The sequence below is a fragment of the Myotis yumanensis genome, unplaced genomic scaffold (genome assembly GCF_028538775.1).
Source record: "Myotis yumanensis isolate MYYU_CA2020_CCGP unplaced genomic scaffold, mMyoYum1.0.hap1 SCAF_2, whole genome shotgun sequence".
Lineage (NCBI taxonomy): Eukaryota > Metazoa > Chordata > Mammalia > Chiroptera > Vespertilionidae > Myotis > Myotis yumanensis.
Window position 1 is genome coordinate 130,646,870 of NW_027223753.1, and position 11,702 is coordinate 130,658,571.

The 11,702-nt window shown below is 38.1% G+C and overlaps 1 protein-coding gene across 1 annotated transcript; it reads left to right on the forward strand.

The window, feature by feature from the left end:
* Positions 1-1,574: 1,574 nt before the first annotated feature.
* On the forward strand, positions 1,575-10,598 carry CUNH3orf38 (chromosome unknown C3orf38 homolog). Its single transcript, XM_070406035.1, has 3 exons — positions 1,575-1,938; positions 4,566-4,807; positions 6,279-10,598. Exons 1-3 carry the CDS (start codon positions 1,812-1,814, stop codon positions 6,915-6,917), a joined length of 1,008 nt encoding a protein of 335 aa, XP_070262136.1. The 5' UTR covers positions 1,575-1,811; the 3' UTR covers positions 6,918-10,598.
* The last annotated feature ends 1,104 nt before the right edge of the window (positions 10,599-11,702 follow it).

The window sequence follows — 11,702 nt, forward strand, 5'->3', positions numbered from 1 at the left end:
TAATTGCCTCCTCCTCCCACAAGCTGCTCCAGCCTCCTGGCACTCTTCTGTAGTTCACGCTCTCATTTTCTTCAGGTCTTTCCTTCAGTGTGGCTTAGAGAAGCCTTTCTTGACAGCCTGTATAAAATAGCAACATCCTCTCCATCACCCTACTTTTGGTATTTTTTTTTAATCCATACTATTCTGGACAATACATAATTTCTTGTATGTTTATTTTTAGCTTCCTTTCACTCGAATGCAAGCTACAAATGACTTGCATTTATTTCTAGCATACAGAACAGTGCCTGACAAGCCGATGCTCAATAAATACATGTTCCGAATGATAGGAATGAAAAAGTTGGGCATGCCATCCATGTGGTTCCACACCAGTCTGATGAGCACTTACTTGTCATGCTTTACTTGCCAAACTCCCAAAAGGTCCTCGAAGGAAGGTCTGTATCATTTTTCTGTACCTTCAATACCTAGCATACTAGGCACTCAGTAATGCTTAACGAAAAATGAATTGGTATCTGTTTAGTAAAACACCCAAACAGCATCCACCGCCAAATTAGATTAAGGATGCTGTGAACGCCTGTCCTGAAGACTACATTCAAAGTACATTTTATGACTGATATTTCGCTGTTGTTTTTTTAAATATTAAATTTGCTCACGGGATCTGCATATGTGTCTACATTTCAGCTACTAAATGGCAATACACTAATTAAATGTAGACGAATCTAAAACACGGCTTAAAAACGGAAGAGACAGAGGCAAGTGTTTTAAATCTGACCCCTAACTGGACTTCCCCCGGAGCATGATTGTTTCCCTCGCGTGAATGTGAGCTGCTGTCGTCGTAAGAGTAACAGTAACGCTAACAGTTGTTGAACTCTTTCTAAGGGCAGGCACTTTTCACACACACACACACACATACACACGCAGGCACTCTTCACATACACACACACACACACCCCTTTGCCAGCAAGCCCCCATTGGCATCTCTACTAGCTCCGTTTCGAGACAGGCTGAGGGACAAGTGCCTAAAGAGCTTGCCCACGGTCACCGTGGGAAAACTGTTGGGTTAAAGCCGTGGCCTCCGGCGTCCAGCACTTAACCTGCTGCTACCGCCCCTCTCGGACCTGGTCTGCGGGGACCGGAACGGGAGCGACAGCCGACCCCGCCGGAGAGGAGTCAGCTGGCAGGCGTGGCATAGGAGAGGTGATTTTTAAAAACACACCCGAAAAGCTTTCCATAGTATGATGTTGAAACCAAATTATTTTAACACAGTACCATGCAACTCAAGAATATTAAACTGCGGGCACGCCCAACTTGGAAGTGGCTGAGGCGGACTTTCAACCGCTCCCGGGGGCCGGCCCGGCGGGCGGGGAGGAGGCGCCTCCATTGGCCGGCCCCGGGGCATCACGGGAGTTCGCCGTACTTCCAGGCGGCGCTCGCTTTCACGCACCTGCACCTACGCAGCCCTCCCAGGCGCTCTTTTGGAGAAGGGACTCCTAAGGCTTTCAGGGCATCACTTTCCGCAACCAGCTGCCTTATGGAAGGTCGATGTTCTCGGTGTAAATGCGGTGCTTTCCTAAAGTGACATTCGAGGGACTCGCTCCGTCCTGGCCACCCCGGAACGACAAGTTGGAGGCCCACGTTTCCTGATCGACTTCATTCGCGGCATCACTTCCGCCCAGGGTTTGGAATACCCGAGGCGCTTTGGCGGCGACCACCCGGAAAGGCACTTCCGGTGCCTGTTGCCAAGGCGCCGGCCCCTTGGGCCTAAAGGAGCGACATTATTGGCGTCGTCCTCTCCCCCCTTCCTGGGGGTCGAGATGTCGGGGCTCAGCTGCCCAGAGAGAGAGGGCTGTCGTAAGCTGCTCGGCCTGCTGGATACCGACGAGATCATGGCCCTGTGCGACACCGTCACCAACCGCCTGGTGCAGCCTGAAGACCGCCAAGGTGAGGAGAGGCCCCCACCCCCACGGGCGGTCGCCCTCCCCGGCCTCCCGGGCCCGCGGGTCGCGGCAGCGTGGGCGTGGAGGGGGAGCGCGGCCTCGGCCTCGCCCCCGCCAGTCCGGACCGCGCTGGACGGCGCCCGCGGGAGTCCGGGCCACCGCAGCCGCTCCGCGGCCTGGGACCCGCCCGCAGCCTCGGACGGCCCCGCCGCGCCATCCCCCCCCCCCCCCCCCCCCCCCCCCCCCCCCCCGGGAGGCTGTGGCCCTGAAAACGGCGCTGGTTTTACCCGTTGAGCAATGTAGGCAAATGTTTGTTTAGAGAACGTGAATAGTCATTAAAAAAAAAAAAGGAACCTTTTTGTTTCGATCAGCTGAGCGTCAGCTGTTAGCCGCTCAGGCGTTTTCGAGCTTGGAAGGGAATATCAGACATTTTGTTCCATCTCCTGAGTAAAACAGATTATTACTGTAATAAAAGCGGGTGGTTTGAATTCATCTATGTTCTTGGATCCAGGTTTTTTTCTGAGATTTTATGTAGAAACACATTGCTTCAGGGTTATTAAACATAAGCCTGACTGTAACGAGTCCGGATAAAAATGTAATGAGTAGCTTAGTAGTTTGTTTCATTTTATATACCACCTGGCCAGTTTTATTCTAAACTTGCTGGATTTTACTCTAAAATGTCAAAATTCCAGCCCCCTATAGTAGTAAGTGACTTATTTATAAAAGATGCCGCTTTTTAACACTGTATTTTTCTACTTAAGTCAGATTTATATTTTAATCATTTAAGAAAATCTCTCATTTGAAACTTCGAACCATGAACATTGAAAGCAGAAATTCCTAAGAGAATGGTTTTAGACCTAATGTAGTTCTTCAGCTTTTATGTCTTTTACATAATCACCTCTAAAGTCATAGTGAGTGAATTTAAAATTGTAATACATCGAAATGCTGGATTTAATTGGTTCCCAGTACAAGAATGTTAAATGATTTGAAGAAATGTTTCTCAAAGAGGAAAATACAATCACTAAACATATGAAAAGGCAACCTCTTAGAAAGCAGTGAAATGAAAACCAAAACACACGATCTCTTTTTTCCCCCCATATACCAAATTGGCAAAAAAACTAAATGTACAAACTTCAAACGTTGGCGATCATGTGGAACAGCTTTTAGAACTACCGCTGTGGAAGCAGGTGTGACGTTCTCTCCTCAAGTGGAAGACGAGCTCCCTCCGAGGCACAGGTTTCTGGACCTGAGCTGCTCCAACCGGAAGGTGCCTGTGGATCCCGGGACCTTGTTCAAGCGCAGATTCTGGTTCAGGGGCCGGCGGGCGGCCCAGAAGGTCCACGTTTTTAGCAAACCCCTAAGTGGTGCTCATCTTGCCCCTCGGCACTAGGGGACATGCGTGCAAGAAAGTAATAGTGTTGGTAATTGGACACACACGATGAAAGCCTATAAACAGAAAGATAAATACTTTGTGACGTAGTCCCATAGTTAACTATGGTACAACTGGCATTAATAAAGCTACGTATATTCTAATAGATTAATCTCAGAAACAACATTAAGGGAAAAGCTGATTACAGAAGACATCTATTGGTGGGTTGAATATACAGAACGTTCAAACAATAGCAAATTATATTGTTCAGGGATATGTCACTAAAAAAAAAAAAAATCAAGGAAATCATAAACAACATTTAGGATAATAGCTACCTGTGAGATAGATGGGTAGAGAGAGGGAATGGCATTCAGTAGGGAGGGGTAAAATATGACCTCAAAGATTAGTAATTTCCTATTATTAGTATGACCTCAAAGGTATTAGCTGCATGTTATGTACATGGGAGTTCATTTTATTGGTATTCTGTATACCTCACACATGTTAAAAATAATCTTTTGTCTGTTATTTAATATAATTTTTTAAATTAAAAAAGTACAAGTCTGGGTTCTGCCAATTCTTGGGAGCATAATTATTGATAGCTTATGTATCCTCAAGTTGCATTATCTGTAGAGTGAGGAGATTGAACTAAAAGTTTTTGTACATCTAAAATACTGTGATTTTGCCCATTTTTAGGAATTATAACTGAATTTAGGTCCATTGCCTTATTAGAAAATTTTTTTTCTGGCTTAAATTTTTTCTTACAACACTAGGTTTATTTATTTATTTATTTTTTATCCTCACTTGAGGGTATTTTTCCATCGATTTTTTTTAGAGAGAGTGGAAGAGGGAGGGAAAGACAGAGAGAAATATCGCCCTGACCAGCGCCTGGGCCAGGGAGGAGCCTGCAACGGAGGTATGTGCCTTTGACCAGGTACCCTTGACCTGGGATCCTTCCATTTGCAGGCCGACACTCTATCCACTGAGCCAAACTGGCTAAGGCTTTTTTAAAAGAAATGCTAGAATTTCATTATACTAATGAGAAGTGAAAGGAAGAGGGAATTTTAGGTAGGGAAGTTGAAAGCATAAAGAAATTTTTTTTAAAGTCCCAAACCTGACAACCTACTTCCTGGTTTTTAAAAATGATAACCATCTCATGCAGAAGCAAAAATGTCATGACAAGAGTAGTTGATAGTTTGTGCTGATCCTGGACAAATTTACAAGTGACTCATGATTTTCTATTAATCTTTACAATTTCCTTCTAGATGCCATTCGTGCAATCTTAGTGTACAGTCAAAGTGTAGAAGAACTTCTGAGGCGTAAAAAAGTCCACCGAGATGTCATATTTAAGTACTTGGCATCACAGGGGGTTGTTATACCTCCAGCTACTGAAAAACACAATCTTATCCAGCATGCAAAGGATCACTGGAAAAAGCAATTACATCTGAAATTGAAGGAAACACCAGAGCCAGTTAACACCTCTCAGGACATTAGAGACTTTAAACAGGTAAAATTGATCATATAGTTATAACCTGAACCATAATTCTGTTTCAGACTCTCTAGATAATCCTAGATCTGGCGTAACATGTTAATAATATTTTGATTTTTGAAATAATTTTAGCTTTTCTTCATTTCTACTTTAAAAGAAAGCTATTGTAAGCTCTTTCTCATTTTGAAAATGGTCTCTGGTATTAAATTTCAGAAATTCCATGAAAGAAACTTAAATACTTTTTACATTTGGTTTTTAATCTAGAAAAAATTTTGTTGTAATTTCCACTTGCTGACATTGGCTGTTCCTATTCCTTTATATCTTTACTGTACATTTTAGATATTGTGAGAATATTTAAAAGTTGATTGAATGAACCTCTAGGTCATTTGCAGATTTTTAAACTGCACACCACAAACTGAATTAATGAGGTTTTACAGTGAGAGCTATTTCACATTAGGAAAGGATCTTATCAGGTCTTTCTTAATGTACTGAAAAGAACCTTGACTGTTAAATCATAACTGATGTGATTTCAAATTAGGGTCTGCCATATAATAGGTGTGAACTTGTGCAAATAACTTGACATTTTTGAGCCCTGTTTTCTTTTTCTACAAAATGGGCATAAGGATAATATCTATGTCATAAGGCTTGTGAAGATAAAAGTAAATAGCACATACCACAGTGCCCAATATATTCAGTAGCATTGCTCAGTAAATACAAGATTTCATAACATGTAAATGAGATAGTTTTTTTCATAACCTGTGAAACCACTGGCACAATCAAGAGAAAATGCTTATATAAATCATTATTATTGATTATTCATGATGATATTTTAAGAGGCTTTTGCGAAAGTCCACGGCCAGCGTGGCTTTCGCTCGTTCAAAGGCTTGGAGGAAGAGCTGATGCACAAATGATACACAAGATGAAATATTATTTTTAATACTGGGGGAAACTAGAGAAAAACTCAACCATAGCAGTCAAGTTCTCTCTCACTGCTCAGTTCCCAGCTGCTTTTATTTGCTAGAATACACAATTGCCTTTAGGAATGCAAACAGACATATCAATGGTAATGTTTAGTAAACAGTAAGATTGTCAGGTTTTGGGGGAGTTTGCTTTAGGCCATTGAGTCAGCAGCAGGTAATAAAATATAGATATTCACCCTGTGAATATCAAAAGGAGTCCTGGTCAGCCTTCTGCCAGACTCCTCACATTTTATATCAGTTACTGTTGATCTTGGTTTCCAGCAGGCTTTGTTAAACCTTAATTTTTTAGCTGGGTTTTTGGATGTTTGAGCTGTGAAATTCTAAAATGGTTTTCCCCTTTTTGCAGAAAGAATTTACTATGCATGATAGGTTCGGTGAGTTTACATGTAGTTCATTTCCCTTGTGCTATAATTAGTACTATATTAAAGCCTAGCTCTGAAACAGGCTAGATAGAAGAATAGATACAAGTATTAACCTTGGTTTTATTTTGTATTTATCTTAATCCACAGGAGAAAGAAGATAAAACTGAAAAAGTTGATTTCCGTCGATTAGGAGAAGCATTCTGTCGCTGGTTTTTTGAACTTCTTAATTCTCAGAATCCTTTTTTTGGACCACCTCAAGATGTATGGGGGCCACAGCACTTCTGGCATGATGTCAAGCTTAGGTTTTACTACAACACATCTGAACAAAATGTGACATACTACCATGGAGCAGAAATAGTGAGCCTTCGTCTGCTGTCACTTGTGAAAGAAGAACATCTTTTTCTCAGTCCCAACCTTGATTCCCATGGATTGAAATGTGCTTCTTCTCCCCATGGTTTGGTTATGGTTGGAGTTGCCGGGACTGTCCACCGAGGGAACTCTTGTTTGGGCATTTTTGAACAAATTTTTGGACTCATCCGCTGCCCTTTTGCGGAGAATACTTGGAAAATCAAATTTGTCAACCTGAGGATTATTGGACAGTCTTCCCTTGCTTCTGGAGCATTAATGAAACCAGCTATTACATTTGAACCGAGTGATCTAGAGGCCTTTTATAATGCAATTGTATGTGGTGCCAATGAAGTACAAAGTAATGTAAGGCAGACAGATAGTCGAACTGGAGACCAAGGTTTGTGCAGTGGAAATGAGGCATTGTTGAACAAAAGATAACTGAGTTTAAGTAATCCTCTAAAGCACTGAGCACTGTATGTACGGAGACTATTCCAGATACTACATTGAGATATTTTAGTTGAAATATCTTTTTTGACTACAGACTAACATATGTGAATACTTTCCTCTTTCTACCTGAGCTGCTGCAAAATGTTCTAAGGGCTTAATGCAGTTCAAATAAATCCCACTTTAGATGTTATAAATGTTTTGCCCTAGAAACCAGGTAATATTTTCATTTTACTGAGTATAAATGTTCTGCTAATGTGTATACATTTCATGTGGAAAAGGAGTGATGGTGTTCAAGGCTTCCCATAATTTTACAATATTTAAAAAATATACACTTTAAAAAATTGCATATTTTAGAGATGTCTAATGTAAAATCAAACTTCTTTTTTAGAAAACATCAGTGACATTGATATGCAAAAAGTTTAATATAGCAGGCATAGAAAAATTTACTTTGCCTTTTTAAAATCTGAGGAACCTATTTCAAAGTTATCTACTGTAGTCCAACTTAGATATCTTATAACCTGCAACATTTTCTGAACTATTTTGGACAATGTTAAGTGCTGTTCTCAAATCAGACTTTATTATCTAAGCTCTAACAGTTTTACGGGGCATTTATTGTAACACCATATAAAGGAAACATACTGTAGAAATTTTTGAAAGGTGTGCCCAGTTTCTAACTTTTAATTGAATTACTGTTTTTCCTCTTGCTTGATCTTGGTTGAGGTGACCAAAAAATAAAAATAAAATTATAATGTAAGCATATACTCCCTCATCATAAATTAAAATTATTAGGATTTTTTTCACCTGTAACTTACTTGTTTTACTAGGATTGAGTTATGCAGGTTAAGTTGCCAAATTAATTACATAGTTGCTTTAAAATTTAAATTTCTCATCACCCAGCGGCTACTTGCTGATACTGGATTTAATTTGTAATTTTAATTTTCAAATGGAAAAAAATTCAACTGGGAAATGCTGTGATGTTGTATTGTACATGTTAACTTTTTACCTATAACTCTGCTCATGATCATCTGGGTGACTGAAAATAATTTTGGAAGCAGGAGAAAAGAACTCTTTTTTGCTTTTTTAATGCCATCCCTCTTATGAGGAGTACAGATTGATATGTCCTAAAATAAAAACTTAAAAAAGGAGGGAAACTCTTTTGTCTGTTATTAGAACAGTGTATTATTTAGATTTAAAGCCAATTTTATTTTTCTCTAAGTTGGAAGTATTATAACATGTAATCGATAAATATCCTAAGTAAAGGATAAATTAAAAACTATTCCCATCATTTTCTTTGTGCTGTTGATGTCAAGTACTGCAAAAAATATAACTATAGATGCTTAAGATAGACAAAAACTGCCTCTAATACTGAATTTTTGAATTTGTGTAATGCTCCAGTAAAACTGCAGTCTCTGCATGTTTGTTTTAATCACCCTTAAAAATTCAAAATCTTCCTGATAGACTAAATCTCTTGAAGATTGGAGTTATATTTCCTGTGAATCCACAGCTGGGCACATCTAAAGGACCTAATGTTGAACGGAATGGGTGAAAGGGTGACCAAAAGAAGCTTCTGTGTCTAGACTTTTATCTTTGGTGATTGTTATCAGTGGTAGCTTTTTGATCATATGGTCTGTTTGAGTTGTATATATGAATACACGGAAACTCTTAGGCCCCAGACTAACTCAGTTTTGGGGAATATTTTAACTTTCATTTAAATTTTGATGAATTTCAGAAGCCCCAGATCAGAGTGGGATATACTAAGAGGGCTCTAAAACTACCTAGAAACTGTTATAGGGGAAGTGGATACTTCCCAGTTTGGAGGCAGGCTGGGAGAAATTGAAACTTGTTCAGTAAGCTTAAAACTTGGTCAGGCCTCTAAGAAGGTTCAGAAGCACAGTGCAGATTAATGCTCCTTTTATACCACCCATTGACCTGTTTATGTTAGCGAATGACACAGACCCCCACCCCAGCCTGTGTCTCTTGCTTTATTACATTTCACTGGTATTTGGAAAGTCTGGGGGCAAGTGGTAAAGAATAAAACATTCTGCACATAATTTATAGTAACTGAGTGGTCAAACCATGGGACCTTATGGGTTTTATTTACTGTAGGCTGATTTGCTGAAACTTAATAATGGTATACATCAAATATTCTTTTTTTGTGAAAATAAAAAAAATCTTAAAGTACTAGTTATATCAGGATATTTTATTAGTATCTAGAATGCCCCTCCCCCAAAAAACCTATTTCATGTGTCTCATTAACAATAGCAAATAGAAAAAAAAGCCACTGCAAATAGCAAACTCAAGTCAGGAAAATGTTCCAGAGTTTTCAGAAAAGTAACATTTTTATGCTGAAGAAAGGCTAGTTACTTAGTCCCAGTAAGAAATTGTGATAACACCAGAAAAGGATTTAAAGAATAGTGGTTTAATTTTTAAAATAGCTAATCAGAAACGTGTTTTAACAAAATGGCTCTTGTGGCTAAGTAGATCATAAAAATGAATGAAAACCATACTTCAACATTTTTCTTAATATCTATTTTCACAAATGCAAATGCCCTTTTCTTCACTGGTTTTTAATTTGGGTTATGGGTGGTAGTCATTGACTTTTTGAAAAATGAAAGCTATGTTCCCTCTCCCCAGAAAAAGTATGTTTGCACGTAATATTACAATTGTTGCATATTTCAGAGCTCTTGGATTTCCTTAAAGCACATCTGTGAATCCTGCCATAATAGCTTTATTCCCCCCCAGACTACTATTCTACTATATTAAACATTAAAATTATTTTTAGAAAATCTGTGCCCTTGCAAGTCCCAAAACTAGAGTACTAAATTTTATAAATGATCTCTAGGCAGTCTGTTAGTTTATGATCATTGTTAAACTTTTGTTTTTCAAAAGATGTCAGATTTAAGACAAAACCTGAAATACTGTCAAGTAAAACATAAAAATCAGAATTCATTTAATATAAATTTAATGTACAATGAACATGCTTTGGAGAAAGTGATAAAAATGAAAAGGAAAAGTATTTTTTAAAATCTATTTTCTCAAGACCTTTATAAAAACCATCCCAAGATGTTTATTTAACAATGATTTTATATTGCTAATTCTGATGAAAGATTTAAAAAAATAGGAACATTTCCTCTGAAGGGCCTATATATGTGATCTATTTTTCACCACTTAACTCTCCCCTAACCCTATTTATAAGCTTTGTATATAGTCATTTTGCAGATAGCACAGCTGCAGTACTGGAAACAGGATTTTCTGGATCTGGATTCTCTACGTTTATTTGGCATATACTTATTGAGCATCTACAATTTGTAAGTAACTGAATCAAGTGTGAGATAAAGTAATCCATTAGGTTATTTACCTAAATTTATGTTTAATTCAACTCACAATCCCTGTGTTGAGATTTCTTAAGGTGAGAACTATTGTAAGCCCTTTGCAAAAGGATTTGGTGTTAACCTTTTTTTGTGGTCAGAACAACAGGAAACATTTAATTGAAAATTTGAATAGTTATATGGTTCTAGCTAAGTCATACAGGTTTTACCAATACAGAGTATAGGATATTTTGACAGACCACTTTTATTTTAGAATTGTGTCAGTGTCCTGAATCCTGTTAGGTTTATTTTTTCTAGTTTGAACCTTTCCACTAGTCTTTCAGTAAAAAGTGTTAAAATTGAATGTAATATTTGCTGTGAGTTATAATGTACCTCAAAAAATTAACCCAAAAACTCCAGAATTACTTAAAGAATTTAGTACCTCCTAACTTCCGTTCCGAGTATTGCCAAATTTAATATCCCTTTTTAGTGAGTCATTTAGTGAGGATTCTTTGGTTAGTAGTTTTCATTTTCAGTTTTTAGATCATCTCAGTCTCATGTGAAATTACATTTGAATTAATTGAATTAAGGATTAAAGGAATGCTCTACTGCACACTGCCAACTGTGATAATCTGATGTTTTCTAAACAAAAAATTAATATCCACTTAGGAAAGCCATTTTTAGTTGCACAAGTTTTCAGTATTCTTTTTCATCTCCCATCTTTTACTATACTAATGGATAGTATCAACACTTAATTGTCTCAAACTGTTACATGTAAGTTACTTTTGCCTCCTACATAGATGGTAAATTCTTACTTATTTCACAATCTTCTTTTCGTATTTATTTCACAATCTTTTCCCCTGTGTCTGGTGATTCTTATTTATTTCACAATCTTCTTTTCCCCTGTGCCTTACAGGATATATATGCTAAATTGTGGATGCTTAATATACTGGCTACTTTTCTGGGCACATTGTGTTTATTAACTCATTTTATCTTTGGGACAGCTAAATGAGGTAGATACTATTATACTTCTTTTACCAAAAAACAGGGTTGAGTAATTTCTTAGCTTTTAGAGCTAATGGTAGAGCCTAGACTTAAACTCAGGTATTACAGCCTGAGAGCCTTGTGGTAACTACTACACTGTATTGCCTCTTATATGTAGTAAGGTTTTGATGAGTCCTTTTTTGACTGCTTATCATTTGCTGGCACTTAATTGCCTTTACTTTATATTGTTTATCTAAATACAGAATAGGAGTGTCAGTGCAAATTTTATCATCTTTTAATTACACATTTTAAGTTGCTCCTTTAGTTATTTAAAACCACTGTGACAATATTACCTATGGAAAAGAATAAAAGTAATTGGGTAATATAAAAATATACATAACTATATATATCAAATTTCTTGAACTCATTGTCATAGCACAATCTCTAGTCCTCTTCCCTACCTAGTAATAATACCATTGTGCTT